This window comes from Oncorhynchus nerka, linkage group LG12 (assembly GCF_034236695.1).
Source record: "Oncorhynchus nerka isolate Pitt River linkage group LG12, Oner_Uvic_2.0, whole genome shotgun sequence".
Classification (NCBI taxonomy): domain Eukaryota; kingdom Metazoa; phylum Chordata; class Actinopteri; order Salmoniformes; family Salmonidae; genus Oncorhynchus; species Oncorhynchus nerka.
In genome coordinates this window covers 20,814,025-20,838,258 of record NC_088407.1, presented here as the reverse complement: position 1 = coordinate 20,838,258, position 24,234 = coordinate 20,814,025, and the positions used below count along the sequence as shown (strand labels likewise).

General features: G+C 40.4%; 1 protein-coding gene across 3 annotated transcripts in view; it reads right to left on the bottom strand.

Moving 5' to 3' along the window:
• Positions 1-14,707, bottom strand: part of LOC115137936 (SLAM family member 8-like) — a 64,127-nt gene extending 49,420 nt beyond the window's left edge. Inside the window, exons 1-5 of one of the 3 annotated variants that reach the window (XR_010465280.1) lie at positions 14,485-14,702; positions 13,611-13,707; positions 6,412-7,091; positions 6,060-6,205; positions 4,260-5,176 (exon numbers count right to left, since the gene is read on the bottom strand). Coding sequence is in view for 2 of the 3 variants with exons in the window: in XM_065025384.1 (XP_064881456.1) it covers positions 4,814-5,176; positions 6,060-6,205; positions 6,412-6,657; positions 6,795-7,091; positions 14,485-14,551 (1,119 nt within the window). In the remaining variant the exon portion in view is untranslated. Of the gene's footprint in view, positions 1-4,259; positions 5,177-6,059; positions 6,206-6,411; positions 7,092-13,610; positions 13,708-14,484 lie in introns of those variants that run through there. The other 2 variants (XM_065025384.1, XM_065025385.1) reach the window with 2 other exon arrangements.
• Positions 14,708-24,234: the final 9,527 nt, after the last annotated feature.

Genomic DNA, 24,234 nt, shown 5'->3' with positions numbered 1-24,234 from the left:
GCTACCAGTCAGTTTCTCCTAATCCCTACCTATACAGTGGGGCAAAAAAAGTATTTAGTCAGCCACCAATTGTGCAAGTTCTCCCACTTAAAAAGATGAGAGAGGCCTGTAATTTTCATCATAGGTACACTTCAACTATGACAGACAAAATAAGAAAAAAAATCCAGAAAATCACATTATAGGATTTTTAATGAATTTATTTGCAAATTATGTTGGAAAATAAGTATTTGGTCACCTACAAACAAGCTAGATTTCTGTCTCTCACAGACCTGTAACTTCTTCTTTAAGAGACTCCTCTGTCCTCCACTCGTTACCTGTATTAATGGCACCTGTTTGAACATGTTATCAGTATAAAAGACACCTGTCCACAACCTCAAACAGTCACACTCCAAACTCCACTATGGCCAAGACCAAAGACCTGTCAAAGGACACCAGAAACAAAATTGTAGACCTGCACCAGGCTGGGAAGACTGAATCTGCAATAGGTAAACAGCTTGGTTTGAAGAAATCAACTGTGGGAGCAAATATTAGGAAATGGAAGACATACAAGACCACTGATAATCTCTCTTGATCTGGGGCTCCACGCAAGATCTCACCCCGTGGGGTCAAAATGATCACAAGAACGGTGAGCAAAAATCCCAGAACCACACGGGGGGACCTAGTGAATGACCCGCAGAGAGCTGGGACCAAAGTAACAAAGCCTACCATCAGTAACACACTACGCCGCCAGGGACTCAAATCCTGCAGTGCCAGACGTGTCCCCCTGCTTAAGCCAGTACATGTCCAGGCCCGTCTGAAGTTTGCTAGAGAGCATTTGGATGATCCAGAAGAAGATTGGGAGAATGTCAGATGAAACCAAAATATAACTTTTTGGTAAAAACGTAACACGTCGTGTTTGGAGGACAAAGAATGCTGAGTTGCTTCCAAAGTACACCATACCTACTGTGAAGCATGGGGGTGGAAACATCATGCTTTGGGGCTGTTTTTCTGCAAAGGGACCAGGACGACTGATCCGTGTAAAGGAAAGAATGAATGGGGCCATGTATCGTGAGATTTTGAGTGAAAACCTCCTTCCATCAGCAAGGGCATTGAAGATGAAACGTGGCTGGGTCTTTCAGCATGACAATGATCCCAAACACACCGCCCGGGCAAAGAAGGAGTAGCTTCGTAAGAAGGATTTCAAGGTCCTGGAGTGGCCTAGCCAGACTCCAGATCTCAACCCCATAGAAAATCTTTGGAGAGAGTTGAAAGTCCATGTTGCCCAGCAAACAGCCCCAAAACATCACTGCTCTAGAGGAGATCTGCATGGAGGAATGGGTCAAAATACCAGCAACAGTGTGTGAAAACCTTGTGAAGACTTACAGAAAACATTTGACCTCATTCATTGCCAACAAAGGGTATATAACAAAGTATTGAGATCAACTTTTGTTATTGGCCAAATACTTATTTTCCAACATAATTTGCAAATAAATTCATTAAAAATCCTACAATGTGATTTTCTGGATTTTTTTTCTAATTTTGTCTGTCATAGTTGAAGTGTACCTATGATGAAAATGACAGGCCTCTCTCATATTTTTAAGTGGGAGAACTTGCACAATTGGTGGCTGACTAAATATTTTTTTGCCCCACTGTACATATAGGTTGGTACTGACACTGACCCTGTTTATAGCTTACATATAGCTTGGTACTGACACAGACCCTGTATATAGCTTACATATAGCTTGGTACTGACACAGACCCTGTATATAGCTTACATATAGCTTGGTACTGACACGGACCCTGTATATAGCTTACATATAGCTTGGTACTGACACAGACCCTGTATATAGCTTACATATAGCTTGGTACTGACACGGACCCTGTATATAGCTTACATATAGCTTGGTACTGACACAGACCCTGTATATAGCTTACATATAGCTTGGTACTGACACAGACCCTGTATATAGCTTACATATAGCTTGGTACTGACATGGACCCTGTATATAGCTTACATATAGCTTGGTACTGACATGGACCCTGTATATAGCTTACATATAGCTTGGTACTGACACAAACCCTGTATATAGCTTACATATAGCTTGGTACTGACACAGACCCTGTATATAGCTTACAAATAGCTTGGTACTGACACAGACCCTGTATATAGCTTACATATAGCTTGGTACTGACACGGACCCTGTATATAGCTTACATATAGCTTGGTACTGACACAGACCCTGTATATAGCTTACATATAGCTTGGTACTGACACAGACCCTGTATATAGATTACATATAGCTTGGTACTGACACGGACCCTGTATATAGCTTACACTCTCCCGTATTAATTTCATATTTGTTCTTTCTTATTTCTCTTGTTTTTGTAAAAAAATGTTGTTCTACTATTTTGATATTGAATAATGCATTGTTGGGAAGGGCTCGCAAGTTAAGCATTTTACTGTACTTGTGCATGTGAGAAATACATATTGGGTCATTCTCCCAATTGGGTGTATTTTGAGTAGTTTTACTTGGTAAAAAAAAAAAATCAGCTAATTTTAAACATATCTGTATTCCCAGTCCTATGAAATTCATAGATTAGGGCCTAATGAGTTTATTTCAATTGACTGATTTCATTCATATGAACTTTAACTGAGTAAAATCTTTGAAATTGTTGCATGTTGCGTTTTATATTTTTGTTCAGTAAACATATGAACATACATATGTTAAATCACACCTACATGCAGACACACAATCACATTGACTGAAACATAAAGATGCATAGCACACTCACACATGCACACACACGCACACACAGGTACACACAAACCCATGCATGAACACAGGCACGCACACACAAACACGCAGCCACATGACTTTACACATTAATCTCCATGGTGTAAAGTACCATTTTATATCAAGTTAAAGTTATTTCAGTATTATTAACAATCATCTCCAATACATATATTCCAATGTAAAAGGAAGAAAGCTCAACTAACACTAAGCAACTGGGTTGGTTTGTAATCCATTTAATTCCGTCCTGGACTAAGAAGCATATTCAAGGAAGATTCTCCATTTAACATAGTTTATAGTCTGGGACTAGACTTAATCTATGTCCAGGAAAATTAACCCATAATGTATGATGTGGATGTTAACGCAGAGTACTAGCTATATTTCACTGTATTTGAGGATCACCGCTTGGGAAACTTCTTCTTAAAGCTACGGATCTGGATCACGTTCTGTTTTCTCACACACACATTATTTCTACATAGCTGCTGTTCACACTCAACCTCCCTTCACGTTTCTCTCTTTACTCTCCATCCTCTGAACCATGGAGATGTAGCCTAAGCCTAAGTCTCTGCCTCATTTAAACGAACAGGTTACAACCTTCTCTGTCTGTTTTAAAGGCAATTGTAGTTGCACCGGTAGGATGCAGTCTCCACACATTGCATTGGAGCAAATAGAATCTGCGTTTTGATGATGTAGGCTAATCTTTGTAGTTGCTGCCATATCGCAGCCAGAGTTGCTGAAAAATAACATGACTACTTTGACTGCCTGTCTGCAAGCCCTGTCAACCATGTCCGTTTTGTACAACATTTAGTTTGTATGCTACACCCATAGACATAGTCAGAGAAAGCAACATTGTATCTATCCCATTATGGCGTCTGAGAGAGCATCTCCATTTTGAAGTAGTAAAGTTCTTCTTCTACTACTTTTATGAGTTGGTAAACAAAATGAATGTGTTATTTGAAGAGGTATAAACCAAGGTTGGCTATTTACTGCCACCTGCAGTTATGGAATGTTTGCTCACAAGTATAATTCATTTTCTGATCACTCCTGATGACCTGGATGGAATTATGTGATCCTTCCTTAACCCATAAAAGTCCCACCCAGTTGACTTCTTCAAAATCGTGAAAGCCCTCAAAGGCGCTGACCATTCTAAAATTATATTTTGGGCACTAAAGTTCTCTATCTATCTCTATGGCTACACGAGCCAAAGGCGATCATCTCCAATCAAGGAGGGGAAGCGGCAGTGGAGCGCTGTGTCAAATCGGGGTTTTCAGAAAATCCAGAACTGCAGCTACTCCGATATGTGAGCTTTTGTCCACAGGACAAATGCTTTTAGTCAGAATTGACTGCCATATCTGTAGTTCCTCCACATAACCAGCTGGATGTGACAGATACCTTTTATAGTTATATTTGTAAATATGATTTCTCATCCTATAAAATAATTAGACATGTATAAATGTATAAAAAAAAGAAACATTATTACATACTAGGTTGGTTGTTGCTTGCTTGCTTGATTTATTCATTGAATGATTGGTTTATGTATTTACATTTACATTACATTTAAGTCATTTAGCAGACGCTCTTATCCAGAGCGACTTACAAATTGGATTGGTCAATTTGATTGATTGGATGGGTTTCCCATTTTCAATTCAGCTGTTTTGTGTATAACAGTTATTTTAAAGCATGTACAGTGATACTGTATTCATCTGTATGTTTTAGTTTTCATTTACAGAAATAAGACAGTATGCAGAACAATCTATCGTTAAAGGGGAAAACTGCAGTTCAAATAATAATAACACGGGTACCCTGCCACCAATTTAATTACAATTTTTACAAACAATGGAGTTAAACAAGCATATGTTGTATTCTGCAGGAATCAATAGTTATATACAATTCATGTAAAAGTACGTAGCAATCGCAGATTGACACTTTGAATTTGGATGAATTTAGACAAAAACAAACAAATGTTTTTGTCAGAATTCTCTCTCCTTCATAATTTCCCCTGTGTTTGCATTCGGTACCTGAGTCTATGGGTTAAATCTTTATCAAAGTAACATCAGTGGGTCTCTGAGAAGGATGGAGGGGTAATATCCTATTGTGCAGTACACCGTGTCTGGTTTCTTTACATTATTTCCTTTGTCCACTGGGTGGTGCTGTGCTGCAGCTGGTAGCTGTAGGGTGCTGTAGAATGTCTCTGCCTGTGGGGGGGACTGTGGTTCTATCATCTCTTCTGGTGAAGTGTACTCTTTGTCCCCTGGATGCCCCTCTTCTCCTTCTGCTGATGCTGGTACTGCTCCTGGTCTGCCTGCAGTAACGTAGATAGATGTCACCTCAGATCCAGGGGTGTTCTGGGGTTCTGGTCTTCCTGGTATAGTGCTCACTGGGTTGTCAACTTCTGGAACAACGGCCTGTTAGGAGATAAGTAATCATAACATGCAAATGTTGTTTACATTTCTCAAGAGTCTAAGACGTTGGGAGGTTGGGGAATTGCTTTAAGATGGTCATACCATGGGTCATTTAGCTATTTGATTTTATAAATGTTTTGATAAAATATTGACACATATTTAACCTATTTTTGTTGGAGGCACAAGAATACCTCCATACTTTCATAATTTTTTTAACCAGTACCGATAATTATTATTTGACCCTGCTGGTCATCTTTGAACATTTGAACATCTTGACCATGTTCTGTTATAATCTCCACCCGGCAGAGCCAGAAGAGGACTGGCCGCCCCTCAAAGCCTGTTTCCTCTTTAGGTTTCTTCCTGGGTTCTTTCTAGGGAGTTTTTCATAGCCACCGTGCTTCTCTACCTGCATTGCTTGCTGTTTGGGGTTTTAGGCTGGGTTTCTGTACAGCACATTGTGACATCAGCTGATGTAAGAAGGGATTTATAAATACATTTGATTGATTGATACTGGCTACCTTTAAACAGGTCGTAGAGCAAAATGGAGAACAACAAAATCTCCCCTTTCCTCAGTGGGGTCACATTAGTTTGTAGCCCAAACCGTTCAGACGCTACAAACGTTTTCCTGAGACAACCAATTTTAGGAATGTCTTTTGGTTTGACAACCACTGCTGTAGCATGGGCTGCATCTCAATCTACCACATCCGCCTATGGCGGCATTCCACATCTGCTGTTGATTGAGATGCAGCCCATGCAAAAAAAACTGATTCTCTAGCTTAACCTGACAGATTTATATGTTGATTTTATTATTATGTTACCTTAAATTTACGCACCGGTGCATCAATAGACTCTACGGTTGTTTCAACATAGATTAATGAGAGGGTACCTTCAGAAGCAGTATTTCTTTAGGGGATCGCCATCTTCTGGTTGATATGATGCATCCTACACCAACTAAGAATAATCCACCAGTAACAATGCCCACAATGATGCCAACTAGTGATGCTGCAGCGATCCCCTTCTTCTCACCAATACCTGAGATGTCACACACACACACACACACACACATAAACACATACACATTTACATGACATACACAAACACACATATACACACAAAAACAGCATGATCCACATTTTGTCTGGAGAAAAATATATCTGCAATGGTGTTAAAACTTAGTTGATTTTTTTTATAATGATAGACAAATGCACAGGAAGTGGAAGGGAGTTCATTAAACCTACATGTGTCCTTCATTCGTTGTGATTTGGTCTCTGTGCTGACATGATTGTTGACGATACACTGGATGAATCCATTACCACTGGAAACAGTGATGTTGAACTCAGAGACTGACAGAGAATCCTGGTACAGTGGGCACTGACCTCCATCACAGACAGAAAACATCCAGCCTGAACAATTCACTGTGATGTTACAAAGTCCTGTACTTGAGTTGTAGTATGTCACCTGCATGGCTGGAATGGGAACAGCTTCTACAACAACCAACACAGTTCAGAAAGATACATTTGACATGTATGACTGGTGAAGACATTTTAAAGGAGATTAGCTTTTTGAAACAAAGCAGAAACACATAGCAGGCTACCAAAACACAACAAATCACAAAACTCACCCAACACCTTAAGTTTGTATGAAGACGTTGAATCTGTCCAATCTATTTTCTTTGTATTTGCAATGTAAATTCCACTGTCTGTGTTCGTCAGATTCTTAATGCACAGAGTGTGGTTCACTGGGTTATAATCCACCTTCTCCTTGTATTTAGGAGAGATCTCTTTATCATCAACTATTACAGTACTATTGACCTTCCAGCTAAATCCTTTAATTTCCTCAGGTGGTTTTGCAACAGCCAGACACACCGAACCTCCCTTCAAGCCATACTGGTCCTTTGGAGGGACATCAGCCCAGGTCCCTAAAGAGAGAAGAAGAGGTTCACCGGGTGCAGAGTTTGTTCCTGTTTATTCAGATCGGGATAATCTTAATAAGTGCTCATCTAGAAATACATGTTTTTACTGAGTTACAGTTAATTTAAGGAAATCAGTCAATTGAAATACATTTTATTACAGACAGAAATAGTCCTCAGCACCGGATGTGGAGGACTTGGGCTGCGGTTGTGAGGTCGTTTGGACGTGCAGCCAAATTCTCTAAACGTATATTTGAGGTGGCGTATGGTAGAGAAATGAACATTAAAGTATCTGGCAACAGCTTTGGTGGACATTCCTGCAGTCAGCATGCCAATTGCATGCTCCCTCAAAACGTAAGTCATCTGTGGCATTGTGTTGTGTGACAAAACTGCACATTTTAAAGGCACCTTTTATTACCCCCAGCACAAGGTGCACCTGTGTCATGATCATGCGGTTTATTCAGCTTCTTGATATGCCACACCTGTCAGGTGGATGGATTATATTGGCAAAGGAGAAATGCTCACTAACAGGGATGTAAACTAATTTGTACATAATTTGAGAGAAATAAGCTTTTTGTTCACATGGAACATTTCTGGGATCTTTTATTTCAGGACCAACACTTTACATTTTGTATTTCTATTTTTGATCAGTATAAAAGCTTTCCACAACGCAATTCTCACATTACTTTTAATATGATTGTCTTTTCTTTTCTTTTTCTTACTGTTACTGAATCCGACTACTCTTACTTAATATCTCATAAGGATCCGTCCTTTTTTTTCAATTTGAGTCTAAAATGACAATCCCAAATTTAACTGCCTGTAGCTCAGGACCTAAAGCAAGGATATGCATATTCTTCATACCATTTGAAAGGAAACACTTAGAAGTTTGTGGAAATGTGAAAATAATGTAGGAGAATATAACACATTAGATCTGGTAGAAGATAATACAAAGAAAAAACAGTATTTCTTTGTATTTCTTTTGTACCATCATCTTTGCAATGCAAAAAAGGCAGGTACAAAAGGCAGAAAGGCCATTTTAGGCTAAAATTGAAAAAAAGGGGCAGATCCTTATTATTTTATTTTTTATTTCACCTTTATTTAACCAGGTAGGCTAGTTGAGAACACCTTTATTTAACCAGGTAGGCTAGTTGAGAACACCTTTATTTAACCAGGTAGGCTAGTTGAGAACACCTTTATTTAACCAGGTAGGCTAGTTGAGAACACCTTTATTTAACCAGGTAGGCTAGTTGAGAACACCTTTATTTAACCAGGTAGGCTAGTTGAGAACACCTTTATTTAACCAGGTAGGCTAGTTGAGAACACCTTTATTTAACCAGGTAGGCTAGTTGAGAACACCTTTATTTAACCAGGTAGGCTAGTTGAGAACACCTTTATTTAACCAGGTAGGCTAGTTGAGAAGTTGAGAACACCTTTATTTAACCAGGTAGGCTAGTTGAGAACACCTTTATTTAACCAGGTAGGCTAGTTGAGAACACCTTTATTTAACCAGGTAGGCTAGTTGAGAACACCTTTATTTAACCAGGTAGGCACCTTTAGTTGAGAACACCTTTATTTAACCAGGTAGGCCAGTTGAGAACACCTTTATTTAACCAGGTAGGCCAGTTGAGAACACCTTTATTTAACCAGGTAGTTGAGAACACCTTTATTTAACCAGGTAGGCCAGTTGAGAACACCTTTATTTAACCAGGTAGGCCAGTTGAGAACACCTTTATTTAACCAGGTAGGCTAGTTGAGAACACCTTTATTTAACCAGGTAGGCTAGTTGAGAACACCTTTATTTAACCAGGTAGTTGCACCTTTATTTAACCAGGTAGGCTGGAGAACACCTTATTTAACCAGGTTGAGAACACCTTTATTTAACCAGGTAGGCCAGTTGAGAACACCTTTATTTAACCAGGTAGGCCAGTTGAGAACACCTTTTTATTTAAACACATTTAACCAGGTAGGCCAGTTGAGAACACCTTTATTTAACCAGGTAGGCCAGTTGAGAACACCTTTATTTAACCAGGTAGGCCAGTTGAGAACACCTTTATTTAACCAGGTAGGCTAGTTGAGAACACCTTTATTTAACCAGGTAGGCTAGTTGAGAACACCTTTATTTAACCAGGTAGGCTAGTTGAGAACACCTTTATTTAACCAGGTTTATTTAACCAGGTAGGCTAGTTGAGAACACCTTTATTTAACCAGGTAGGCTAGTTGAGAACACCTTTATTTAACCAGGTAGGCTAGTTGAGAACACCTTTATTTAACCAGGTAGGCTAGTTGAGAACACCTTTATTTAACCAGGTAGGCTAGTTGAGAACACCTTTATTTAACCAGGTAGGCTAGTTGAGAACACCTTTATTTAACCAGGTAGGCTAGTTGAGAACACCTTTATTTAACCAGGTAGGCTAGTTGAGAACACCTTTATTTAACCAGGTAGGCTAGTTGAGAACACCTTTATTTAACCAGGTTAGTTGAGAACACCTTTTTAACCAGGTAGGCTAGTTGAGAACACCTTTATTTAACCAGGTAGGCTAGTTGAGAACACCTTTATTTAACCAGGTAGGCTAGTTGAGAACACCTTTATTTAACCAGGTAGGCTAGTTGAGAACACCTTTATTTAACCAGGTAGGCTAGTTGAGAACACCTTTATTTAACCAGGTAGGCTAGTTGAGAACACCTTTATTTAACCAGGTAGGCTAGTTGAGAACACCTTTATTTAACCAGGTTTAGTTGAGAACACCTTTATTTAACCAGGTAGGCTAGTTGTTTATTTAACCAGGTAGGCTAGTTGAGAACACCTTTATTTAACCAGGTAGGCTAGTTGAGAACACCTTTATTTAACCAGGTAGGCTAGTTGAGAACACCTTTATTTAACCAGGTAGGCTAGTTGAGAACACCTTTATTTAACCAGGTAGGCTAGTTGAGAACACCTTATTTAACCAGGTAGGCTAGTTGAGAACACCTTTATTTAACCAGTTGTTGAGAACACCTTTATTTAACCAGGTAGGCTAGTTGAGAACAAGTTCTCATTTACAACTGCGACCTGGCCAAGATAAATCATAGCAGTGTGAACAGACAACACAGAGTTACACATGGAGTAAACAATTAACAAGTCAATAACACAGTAGAAAAAAAGAGAGTCTATATACATTGTGTGCAAAAGGCATGAGGAGGTAGGCGAATAATTACAATTTTGCAGATTAACACTGGAGTGATAAATGATCAGATGGTCATGTACAGGTAGAGATACTGGTGTGCAAAAGAGCAGAAAAGTAAATAAATATAAACAGTATGGGGATGAGGTAGGTAAATTGGGTGGGCTGTTTACCGATAGACTATGTACAGCTGCAGCGATTGGTTAGCTGCTCAGATAGCAGATGTTTGAAGTTGGTGAGGGAGCTAAAAGTCTCCAACTTCAGCGATTTTTGCAATTCGTTCCAGTCACAGGCAGCAGAGAACTGTAACGAAAGGCAGCCAAATGAGGTGTTAGCTTTAGGGATGATCGGTGAGATACACCTGCTGGAGCGCGTGCCAGGGGTGGGTGTTGCCATCGTGACCAGTGAACTGAGATAAGGCGGAGCGTTACCTAGCATGGACTTGCAGATGACCTTCGTAACAAAACGGATGGCACTGTGATAAACTGCATCCAGTTTGCTGAGTAGAGTGTTGGAAGCTATTTTGTAGATGACATCGCCGAAGTCGAGGATCAGTAGGATAGTCAGTTTTACTATGGTAAGTTTGGCGGCGTGAGTGAAGGAGGCTTTGTTGCGGAATAGAAAGCCGACTCTAGATTTGATTTTAGATTGGAGATGTTTGATATGAGTCTGGAAGGAGAGTTTACAGTCTAGCCAGACACCTAGGTACTTATAGATGTCCACATATTCTAGGTCGGAACCATCCAGGGTGGTGATGCTAGTCGGGCGTGCGGGTGCAGGCAGCGAACGGTTGAAAAGCATGCATTTGGTTTTACTAGCGTTTAAGGCCACAGTGTGTTGTATGGCATTGAAGCTCGTTTGGAGGTTAGATAGCACAGTGTCCAAGGAAGGGCCGGAAGTATACAGAATGGTGTCGTCTGTGTAGAGGTGGATCAGGGAATCGCCCGCAGCAAGAGCAACATCATTGATATATACAGAGAAAAGAGTCGGCTGAGAATTGAACCCTTTGGCACCCCCATAGAGACTACCAGAGGACCGGACAACATGCCCTCCGATTTGACACACTGAACTCTGTCTGCAAAGTAGTTGGTGAACCAGGCAAGGCAGTCATTAGAAAAACCGAGGCTACTGAGTCTGCCGATAAGAATATGGTGATTGACAGAGTCGAAAGCCTTGGCCAGGTCGATGAAGACGGCTGCACAGTACTGTCTTTTGTCGATGGCGGTTATGATATCGTTTAGTACCTTGAGCGTGGCTGAGGTGCACCCGTGACCGGCTCGGAAACCAGATTGCACAGCGGAGAAGGTACGGTGGGATTCGAGATGGTCAGTGACCTGTTTGTTGACTTGGCTTTCGAAGACCTTAGATAGGCAGGGCAGGATGGATATAGGTCTGTAACAGTTTGGGTCCATGGACTTTACAGTGTCCCAGAACTTTTGGGAGTTAGAGCTACAGGATGCAAATTTCTGCCTGAAGAAGCTGGCCTTGACTGACTGCGTGTACTGGTTCCTGACTTCCCTGAACAGTTGCATATCGCGGGGACAATTCGATGCTATTGCAGATTCTTAAGAGATATTAAGTAAGAGCGGATCCTTAAGAACTCAATGTCAATAGTGAGATCTGTCATGAGATTGTAGAATACATGAGATGTATACTAAACAATCATAAGATGAATGTTATGGTTGGATTACCTCAGAGGAGCTGGTGAAACAAAAAGTTTTGAAAATGTTTTCACATTCTAACACTTACACACCAAGTATACACATACTTGAACTATCTTTAAGATGTAGGATAGCAATACATATAAGAGAGCAATACGACAGCAGAGGACAGATTTGAAATCAAGCAATGATTATGAGGTTAACTTCCAGACTGTAAGCTTTAATTCCAATGTATTTTCATCCACATCGTGTGAACCATTTAGAAATAACAACACTTTTTTTGTGCATAGTCCCCCTATTTTAGGAGACCAAAAGTATTCAGACAAATTCACATATGTGTATTAAAAAAGTACAAAGTTAATTGGTCCCATATTCATAGCATGCAATGACTACAACAAGCTTGTAACTCTACAAATCTGTTGGATGCATTTGCTATTCGTTTTAGTTGCGTTTCAGATTATTTTGTGCAAAACAGAAATTTATAGTATATAATGTATTGTGTTATTTTGGGGTCACTTTTATTGCAAATAAGAATACAATACGTTTCTAAACATGTCTATATTAATGAGGATGCTGCAATGATTATGGATAATCCTGAGGGGGTATTTATTTAACTAGGCAAGTTAGTTAAGAACAAATTATTATTTACAATGACAGCCTAGGAACTGCCTTGTTCAGGAGCAGAACGACTGATTTTTACCTTGTCAGGGATTTGATCTAGCACGCTTTCAGTTGCTGGCCCAACGCTCTAACCACAAGGCTACCTGCTGCCCACAGCTCACTCATAACTATTCTTAATTCAACTTCCATGTAGTTCACATAATCTGTTGTAAACAAACCAGTTTAAAATGTATAGGTTTACCAAACAGTTAAGTGATTATTAAATAAGTTCATCTTTTAAATCAACATTAACAACAAACTCAATAAGAGAATTAAATACTATCTTTGCCTCTCTTTAAAAGGTGTAAGACCATTCTCAAGAGCCTGGATCAAATTCTCAAGATGGCTAGCTTAGCTTCAAATGTCTGTCAAGAGATTAGTCTCGTGTAATTCTGACTTTGTGATGAGAATGCCATTTTAGAGGCACATTTTCAAAATCCAAACTAAATCCTTACCGCTGAAGAGACGCTTTATAGCTCAATTGAAATGTAAAGGTTTCATCAGACCAGAGAATATTGTTTCTAATCGTCTGAGAGTCATTTAGCTACCTTTTGGCAAACTCCAACCGGGCTCTCATGTGCCTTTTACTGAGGAGTGGCTTCCATCTGGCCACTCTACCATAAAGGCCTGATTGGTGGAGTACTGCAGAGATGGTTGTCCTTCCGGAAGATTCTCCAATCTTCACATAGGAACTCTGGAGCTCTGTCAGATTGACCATCGGGTTCTTGGTCACCTCCCCGACCAAGCCCTTCTCCCCCTATTGCTCAGTTTAGCTTGGCGGCCAGCTCTAGGAAGATTCTTGGTGGTTCCAAACTTCTTCCATTTCAGAAGGATGGAGGCCACTGTGTTGTTGACTTCAATGCTGCATATATGTTTTGGTACCCTTCAGTAGATCAGTGCCTCAACACACTCCTGTCTCGGAGATATATACACAATTACCTTCAACCTCATGGCTTGGTTTTTACTCTGACATGCACTGTCAACTGTGGGACCTTATATAGACAGGTGTGTGGTTTTCCAAAGCATGTAAAATCAATTGAATTTACCACAGGTGAACTCCAATCAAGTTGTAGAAACATCTCAAGGATGATCAATGGAAACAGGATGCACCTGAGTTCAATTTCGAGTCTCATAGCAAAGGGTCTGAAAACACATGTACATTTGGTATTTATGTTTTTTAGAATAAGGCTGTAATGTAACAAAATGTGGAAAAAGTCAAGGGGTCTGAATACTTTCCCAATGCACTGTATATACACACATGGGAAATGGGGATTATTACATGGCAGTCTACAACCATATACTGTATTATAAGTTGTTATTAATAAGATGCAGAAGGTTTGATTGTAACCTTCCCCCTGCAGGCCAATCATATATTGTTAAACTTTAGAAATAAATAACACTGTCATGAAGTAAGAAATAAAATATCTGTAGTTGTCCTTGTCTTATTATTTACCTATTTTTTTGTTGTTGTAAGTGACAACTTATAAACAATAATTGGATACAATCCAGTATCGCCTTAAATTAAACTAATCACATGCATCTAGCACAGGATCATAAGATCTTGCTTTCTGGAAGCACTGCAAGAGCTACTGACCCAACCACACCAATGACACACACATCAAATATATGTGAATGTGTTTCGTTAAAAACATGCAGCATCAATATACGGTATCACACACCACGAAAAAAAGAACAAGAAGTTAGAGAAAGCTAACTGTATTCCTAACGTTATCATGCAAGTAACACTTTAACACACAATCACTGATGACTAGTCATACTACAGTACATCCAACACACCATGTAAAAACCAACAAAGAAGTTCATTGTTTAACTGTATTCCTAACATTATCATGCAAGCAAGCACATTTAATAGATACAAAACATGAGCAGGAGAAAGTAAATAATCCATACAAAACGTACCATAGTGGAGGATAGAGAGTAGGAGTATTCCCTGTTTGGAGAAGCACGAGAGGGGACCACCAGACATCTCTGTTAGGAGTTGTAAGTCTGCTTGCTAGACTCACCAAAACACACAGAGAAGAGAGATTAGAGAAGATATTTATTTTGATGAGACAGGTATCTAGTAGAAGGGGGCCTTTGTCGTGTTAGTTGAAGGGGGGCTTTGTATGTTAGCTGAAAAGGAAGTCACACTCTATAGTCATTCTCTGAAAATCCCCTTTCACTCAGCTTGAGAGTAAGACCAAGAGGAGTGGGTGTGTTGTCGTGGTCATTTCCTGTATTACTAAACATTGAGAGAGCAAACCACACACAAGTCAGAGTTATATTATAAAGCCCATCTTTAATTATATGAGCTTCACCATAGCCCTGTGACCCTCAGATCAGTTCAGTGTCTATAAATGAATTATCTGAGAGTGTTTACAAAATGGCAACTGTGATCTTTTATAGCAAAGATCCACCCCCTAGTCGACATGACAAACCACAGATAATAGGAACTTCACAAAGTGCCTTTTACTTGAAAGAGGAGTATCCCATAGCCAGATAGCATTAGCTATAAATTATCGTTCCGTTTGGTCTCCTAAACTAAGTTCTTATCTCGTTCTTGGTACAACATACTACCAAACCATTACCTCATCCAATGGCATATATTAATTGTCAATTCTAGATACTCCCATCTCAAATACACCTCCTCCTGGACAAGATCAGAAAAGACAGTGAGCCTCTAAAGTCATATACTAGATCAAGATCAGAGGGGACATACAATGGTTCCAGACACTGCCATACTCTTCCCCCAAATGGGAAAAGTAGGGAGTGACTAGCACACAGACATTGTGGAGCCAAGAGATAATTGATTCCCTCTCAAACATCCCTTCACGTGGTTTAAAAGATACATTCACATATGAAGACAAGCCTGACCTCTCCCCTCTCTGGGGCCCAAGTGACTTTTCCCACATTAGCATACTTATGAAAATCGATAAAACATCTTATTTATCAATGCTACCTAACTAATTCTGATTCAGCCACGACAGTGTTTGGGGTCTGTTACTGTGCTGATCAGGCTGATGGTATCAGAACTGTGTGTGTGTGAATTTTCATGTAGGTGTTGCATGCCTGCAGAAGAGTTTGCATGAGTTATCTTCCATGCTCATTGTTCAGTGTGGCTGAGGTACATTAAACACTTGCCCACTTGTGCGTTTTCAGGAGGAAATGGGTCCTAACTTACTGACAAAGTCCCCCTTATTTTTAATACATTTGCAAACATTCTAAAAACCTGTTTTTGCTTTGTCATGATGGGGTATTTTGTGAAGATTAATGAGGAAAAAAATATATTTAATCCATTTCAGAATAAGGCTGTAACGTAACAACGTGGAAAAAGGAATACCTTCCAAATCCACTGTATATATTTAGGCTATTAGATCAAGGCATATGCCATCATTGTATGCCTTCTGCTTCTGCCCAGATGAATACTAGGCTTTGATGGCAATAGCTGTTAGAGCTCACTTTGCTGTGTATGAGCCCTGGTTAGAGCCCCTGTTGCAGCTTTAACTTTCTTCAGTTACATTGGTGGCAGCATTGGAACCACGTCCAGCTCACGTCTAGTTATGTGATCTAGTGATAGGAAGCATTATTTTGTTCCACTTTGAGTTGGGTGTAATTCCATTGATATTTCTAGTGAACAATGGATAAGCAACAATGAGCATGACAGACAGACTTAGTCACTCCAGCTGTGATCAAAGTTGCCTGAAGCTGAATGGAAAGTGCTAAGCGCTGACCAGTTATTCAGTAGAAAATCCTCTGTGACTGTCTAATTTAAATAAGTTGACTTACCAGTGTTGACCCAAAACAAACACATTCTACACATTTACAAACGACCTGTTTAAAGTGTTATTACAACCATGTTGTTAGTTTGTTACTGAAACTTATATATCTAATAACCCGACAATATCCACATCATATGGATAGACAAATGATGTAAGTGTGTTATGAAGCAACAAACAAAAAAACTATCCTTTTTTTGGATGCAAACCAGTATTATGAGTCACTGTTGATCCATCCTGTTCTGATTTGATGTGATGGATTTAGGATTTTCTATGAAAGAAATGGTGTAACATACATGAAAAAGTGGAGACTTGTACTCAATGCATTTAAGAAAATAGTGTAATGTAAGCTCCACGGAATAAGAAATGCGTTATGAAGAAGATCGCGTAGGCCGAATGTTGACTACAAAATAAGGGCCTTCCTTACTACAAGTGCACCAGAATCCCAAAGTTAAGTGAAAACAACCATAGAAAACAGTATTGGCATTAATAAAATAAAAAATAACGCAAGAATACTATTATATTATAATTATATTGGTGTGTTGTTAACACGTTTGTTTTTGTTGGACTCAAAAAAGCAGTGTAGAAACACCATTGCCCATCATGCATTGATCTAATAACTTTCAAAAGACGGTTCCGAAGTTTGTCCCCCAACAAAAGTTTTTTCCTATGAATGAAGTTGCACGAAAATGTGTGTCTTTTTCTACGAATTACGATACCACACAAAAATCTGACAAATACAGTTTTTTTTACTCCAATCTGGCAACCCTCATAAAATATTAACGAAAACAAGCATAGAAAACAGTATTGATATTAATAATGAAACATTTAAAAACATAAGTCTACTATTATATTGTAAGTATTTTGGTGACAACCTGGTTGATTAACAATATTGGGTTGTTAACCAATTTGTTTTTTAATATAAATTAATATGGGACACAAAAAAAGGCAGTGTAGAACATAATTTTCCAAATTGCATTGCTCCCAAAACTTTCGAAAGACTGTTCCGAAGATTGTCCCCCAAAAAATTTATTTTCTATGAATCAAGTCGCATAAAATGTATTTTCACACGGATTGCGCCACACAAAAATGCACAAAAACACACAAAATCTGCTGAAATACTTTTAGTACATATTTGCACTAATTTAGTGTGAGATTGTGTTGGATATAAACACAGACACAGAAATCCCCTAACAGGAACAGTGGCCTTACCAACCATGAAGGGACACTGTCATTAATCACGGTGACCTCGTCTGTAGGATGGTGAGGCTATGAGCAAGACCTGGTCAGGTAGTTTATACATGGAATGTAACACAGTAATGGAAATATTGATACTATTTACATGTAGATACCACACCCAATCTTATGAGTCTGACCTTGCGTTTGTTGGTTCCACTTTTCTGGGCACCGTTATTTACTTAACAAATAAGGAATGTTCAAAATGTGCACTTATAAATCATAACAATTTTAATCAAAATACAGCTGTAGACAGAAGTCAAAGATCAAACATCAAACGTACAACTGATGTCTCTCCTGAGTTCTGCAAATTAGGAAAAGTCTAAGTTGCTTTTAATATGCTTGCAGTCAACCCCTAGTGATGTAACTGCCTACGTCAAAACCTTCTACTCATGAAACCAAGACCATGCATATACAGTTTTACAAACTTGCAGGAGAGACAATAGTTCCAGTGTTTTCTAAGGACTCAAGCAATAATCTTCCATTCTCCTAGTTGCTTTATAGTGGTATGTCTGACTAGTCTCTTATCTCTTTCAGTCCCCTGCAGGGTTCTGTGTCTATGAATCTCTTTTAGCCTTGAGGCACTTTCTCACAGTCACCCTGTTTTGACTGCAATAACTCACATCTCTCAGACTGTTTCTTAAAAGAAGCAAAGACTATAAATGAACTGGGGAACAATATTAAACCTTATAATGAATATGTATATTGCTAATCTGTAGTCCAGGACCCTATAAATGTAGTGGGGGAGGGGTCAAATAGCCCTTCCCCTTCTATTAATACAACATAAGCATAATCAATTATTATAATACATCAAACATTTGGTGCAGCCCCTATCATGACCCCAAGTTGACCCCATCATGTTCTTGGAAGACCCCTTTGCAATCATAGGCGTGCATGTCCACATTTCAAAATAAAAAAACACAAGGTATTTGTGTGTGATGGTTTTTAGAACAACAGTAGTTTAATGTTAAAGTATATTGTGAGGTCCTTTAATTGCCATGATGGCACCACTATAGCAGCCATGGCTGATCGCGCCCATAATTTTCTATTTGTTTGATTTTTACATATAATCATATTTTGTTGTTTTTTAATGGTCCAATGTCACTGATTTTATCTAAAATACCAAATCATTTCTGGGTAACAATTAAGTACCTTATAGTTTCTTAGCAAAGAGTGATTTCCCAAGCAACAATGTTGCTAGGACTGACTGTTAGTGGTCTGAGTGGGGAGGGGGAAACTAAATTGGTGATTTAGGCCATAAAGTCATACCACCAAAACAGGCTCAAATATCAGGCAGTCCTTTCAAACATCTAACACTAAAAGGGTATTATCATTTTCACAATTTCGCAGTATTAGTCCAACCTCATAGTGCGGATATACAGTATATACACGTATATATAAATATCACAGGAAATCACGTTTTCGAGTGCGCTGGGCCTTCAAGTAATTTCGTATTGCAATTTTTCTATCAGCTTTTTGTTTTTTGATTGCTTTTTCAGAATCCGTGAATAATAATTTTATTTTAAGTTCGACTGTGCCAGTTTTTTGGCTTACTAGCTAGCTTGGAGACTTTTGATTTGTATGGATTAGAAAGCCACAACACTGGTTTGGAGAGAAGCAGAAGAAGTGAGAGGACTGCATGAGGAGATGGCTGGGACTAGTGGATAAGATACTCTGACTGCTAATGTTATTCTTCTAGTGCCTTTATGGCAGTATAATAGCATCACCCAAGTGGGAGTTACATAGAGTTAGTGGAGAGGAGTGGCTAGTCAGCGAAGCTAACTAACACCAGCCCAGATCACGGAGGACATGAGGGGACAGCATGGTGCCCTGCTGAGGCTACAGACACTGACTGTCTTTCTATTCTGACCGGCTCCCTCTGCTCATAGAATCAATAGACAATCAAATCTGCTTCCCTGATCATTCATCATCTCTTCCAGTTCCATTACTCTCACAATTTATAGATTTGTTGATGTTTTTTGTTTGTACTTCTATAAGCAATTCAGTTTTTAGCTGCTATTTATTGCAATAAAATATATAAACGTATCCAGGGCAACAGCTAGCCTCGTGGTTAGGAGCAACCAGAATCCCTGAACCTACTAAGTGAAAAAATGTGTCTGTACCTCAAGGCATGTAACCCTAATTGCTTGTGGAAATCACTCAGGATAAGAGCATCTGCTAAATGACTGAAATTTAAAAAGCAACAAACACTTTAAATAGGTACAGCATACTTGATATCAGAGCATTAGTTCCATAAGTGTATGGTGTAGGATCTTAATTTGATCACACTGTATTAAAGAGTATTCTAGAATTTTAGACTTGATTTTCCCTAACTACCAATGTATCAAGCACTACAAAAATGTCCATTATACATATTATGCATTATACACACAATAGTTCAGATTTCCTTTTGCTGCAGGATTACTTTCCTTCTGTGAGAAACTGGTCAAATTAAGATCCTACACCGGTACAACTGTCAATAGCATATGACTATTAGTCTTACAGGGGGCTGTGTGTGGCTTCACCTTAGAATAGACTGAATCTACCTCTGGTGGGGTTGTTGTTTCTGTAGTCGGATAAACATCAGCATAATATAGTAGTCATATCCAGAATAATATCCATGTCACGTTCGTCGTATTGATGAGACCAAGGCGCAGCGTGATATGAAGACATACCTCTTTTAATAAAGAAAGACCACTAAACAAAATAACAAAACGAATGTGTCGCTATATAAACCGAGTGCTGACAGGCAACTAACTACACATAGACAATAACCCACAAAACCAAAATGGAAATGGCAACCTAAATAGGATCCCAATCAGAGACAACGATAAACAGCTGATTGGGAACCAATTCAGGCCACCATAGACCTATAAACCTAGACTAACAAACACCCCTAGATATACAAAAACCCTAGACAGGACAAGAACACCTAGACAATACAAAAACTAAACCAACCACCCTTGTCACACCCTGACCTAACCAAAATAATGAAGAAATCAAAGATTACTAAGGTCAGGGCATGACAGTAACCCCCCCCCCAAAGGTGCGGCCGCAAACCTAAACCGATATGGGAGGGTCTGGGTGGGCATCTAACCTTGGTGGCGGCTCTGGTTCTGGACACCTCCCCCCTTCTTTACACCGAGTCCGCTCTTGTAGCACTGACCCATGGATCATCACCGGATGTTCTGGACTGGGGACCGTTGCTGGAGACCGTCGCTGGAGACCCCGGACTGGTGCGGGGAGGAGGAACAGGGCGTACTGGACTGCCGAGGCGCACTGTAGGCCTGGTGCGTGGTCCCGGCACAGGTGGTTCCGGGCTGGGGACACGGACCTCAGGGCGAGTGCGAGGAGCAGGAACAGGGCGTACTGGACTGCTGAGGCGCACTGTAGGCCTGGTGCGTGGTCCCGGCACAGGTGGTTCCGGGCTGGGGACACGGACCTCAGGGCGAGTGCGAGGAGCAGGAACAGGGCGTACTGGACTGCTGAGGCGCACTGTAGGCCTGGTGCGTGGTCCCGGCACAGGTGGTTCCGTGCTGGGGACACGCACCTCAGGGCGAGTGCAAGGAGCAGGAACAGGGCGTACTGGACCCTGGAGGCGCACTGGAGGCCTGGTGCCGGCACTGGGGGTTCCGGGCTGGCGACACGCACCTCAGGGCGAGTGCAAGGAGCAGGAACAGGGTGTACTGGATCCTGGAGGCACACTGGAGGCCTGGTGCTGGCACTGGTGGTACCGGGCTGGGGACACGTACCTCAGAGCGAGTGCGAGGAGCAGGAACAGGACACAACGGGTTGTGAAGGTACACTGGAGACCTGGTGTGTATAGCCAGCATCAATTTTTAATTTAACACGTTTCAGGATGAGTACAAGGAACTGACACAAGTGGCATCGAACAGCTAACACGCTCCTCAAGGCGAATGCCGTGCATTCTACGCCAAACCAACAGCTCGCTCTCTTCACTCTCCTCCAATCTCATCAACAACTCCTCGAATATCTCATAATCACCCCTCTGTTCACTCTCCTCCAATCTGTCCAATAACTCCTCGACAATCTCAGGCTCACCCCTCAACTTCGCCGACTGCTCCATGTGCCCCCCCGGAAAAAAGGATTGGGGTTTCTGTAGCCTACCTCCCGACAACGTTTTGTCCTCTCTTACTTCGCCGTTCCTCCTGCTTTGTTTCCACCTGCCTCCATGGTAGGCGATCCTCTCCTGCCAAAATCTCCTCACACGTCCAGGATCCTTTACCGTCCAGTATTTCGTCCCAGGTCCATTTTTCCACCAAGCGCTGTTCCTCCCTTTCACGCTGCTTGGTCCTGGTTAGGTGGGTTATTCTGTCACGTTCGTCGTATTGATGAGACCAATACGACGAAGTATGAATACTTACTTTTTTTTATAAGTACTGTCCTCCATCAGAGACACTGACCCAGGTGAGTGTGTAGGAGTATCCAGAGGTTGTGGTTACTGGTGTAGAGTCTGGTCTGTGTCTGTACAAGTAAATCTTCCATCCAGAAGACTCTACAGTACAGCTCAGTGTCACGCTGTCTCCTGTGAATATACCCTGGTTGTCAGAACTCAGTGTGGCCATCGGATGACTATCTGTTGGAATCAAGAAAAGGTTGTGATGTATCTGGAAAACATGGATCTGATCTGCTGCAAGATGTCCTCTTGATGAATAACTGATCAAAATTCAGTGATGCAGAAAAGTCTACAGACACAGAAAATGTCTACAAGATTGACTTTGAAACAACAGTGTCTATGTATCTGTATGACGAGAGAGAACAGAACAAAGTACTTTACCTTTTACAGTAAGAGTAATAGCATTACTTGGTTGTGAAGATGTGGGTCTAGACACTCTGTTCCCTTCACACCAGTACTGACCCTGGTCAGACTCAGCAGCTCTACTGATGTGAGAGACTCCAATGTTACTGTAACCAGACTGAGATACTACATTATCATTCCTGTCTTTGTACCACTTAAAGCTCCAGATACTGTCAGACCCTACTGAACACATCAGAGTAACTGTCTCTCCAGGAAACACAGGGTTTGGCTCTACAGTCAGTGTAGCTTTGGGCAGAGCTGTGAAAATAGAGCACAAAACATCTTGATACCTACGTGGTAATTCAGCTGATCCTGAAACGTTATGATAAAAAGTATATTTTACATATGGGTATGTTGACTCCATACAGTTAGAATTTACAGTGTATATATCTGTATTTCGATTAACTCTTATTGGCTCTGAATTTACAAAGTCCAGATTGAAGACAAACAGTGAGCTCACCAGTGATGATGATGGGGAGAGCTGAGCTGCGATATGACTTCTGGGGCCGACTTTTCCTCGTCCCAACACACTGGTACTGACCAGCCTGGTCAGGGAGAGAGATGGTGATGGTTTTTCTGGTCTGAATGGGAAGCTCTTCATTGTTTCTGAACCAGCGGTACGTCCAGTCTGTGTAGTCTGATATGTCACACCGCAGAGTGACTGTCTCTCCAGGGTAGAGGAGACCCTGTGGAGTGACTATCTTCACTGAGGCCGTGGGCAGAGCTGTGGAAACAGTTATATGAAGACAAATGCAGTCAGAGCACCAATCTTTCCAAAGCATGATCTGACTTCAGTAATATGGTCACTTTTATTTTGGATTTACATACAGACCAGGAATGTCACCTCTAAACTGCGCACATGCGGACCAGGGGAACTGCCGTGTGCAGATGAAATATCAACTAGATTGAACTTCACAGTTTTCTCCTTTAGGTAACACTATCAACTTCGCGCGCTACAGTGGGAATTGTGATCGAATCAACACAATATTAGCCACTTTCAATATAACATATTGAAACAAAACAAAAACTATGCAAGACTTAGTATGCACAACTAACCATGTTAGAGATGTTCCTGTAGGCAGAGGACAGTACTCTACACAGACCACAAAACCCATCAGAGCTGCAATAGGCATATTTTGCAAATAGCCATTGCCATATGCCATTCACTTTGAACTGGACTGTATGAGAAGTCGCAAGTAGATGAGCTTGTTTTGAGCCCAAGGCGAAAGCTACATGTGGCAATACATGTGGCAATACATGTGGCAATGTGTGCACATCAGTTCATATTCTTTGCTAGTTAGTGAGTTTTTAGCCTAGTTATAGCTCATTTCTAGTCAACAATGGGGGAGTGGTGGCTTCCTACAAGAGCACAACATGTGTACATTTCTAGTCCTCTTTGAAAAAGGAGTCAGGTAAAGAGCTATTTTTTGTCTTAAAGGGGCAGTGTTGTATTTTGAGACGGCCTTGAATAAGTTAAGTAGCCAATAGGCAGAGTGCAGCATAATTTGTCTGATTTGCTAATAATGGCAATGGTATATTAACTAATGATATTTTGTAAAGTGGATAGAATTAAATGAATTAAATTGAATTAAACAACAACATTTTTAGTCACAGGTCAACTCTCCTTGAATGTGTCCACAGATGAATAATGCCGAGAGAGAGGGGAGAGAGAGAGAGAGAGAGAGAGAGAGAGAGAGAGAGAGAGAGAGAGAGAGAGAGAGAGAGAGAGAGAAGAGAGAGGTGTTGTGCGGATGTGGGTGGGTTTCTAGATTAATAGATTCATTGAATATACACCATCAACAATACATCCATTATTAAGACTAATAAAATGTATTGTAA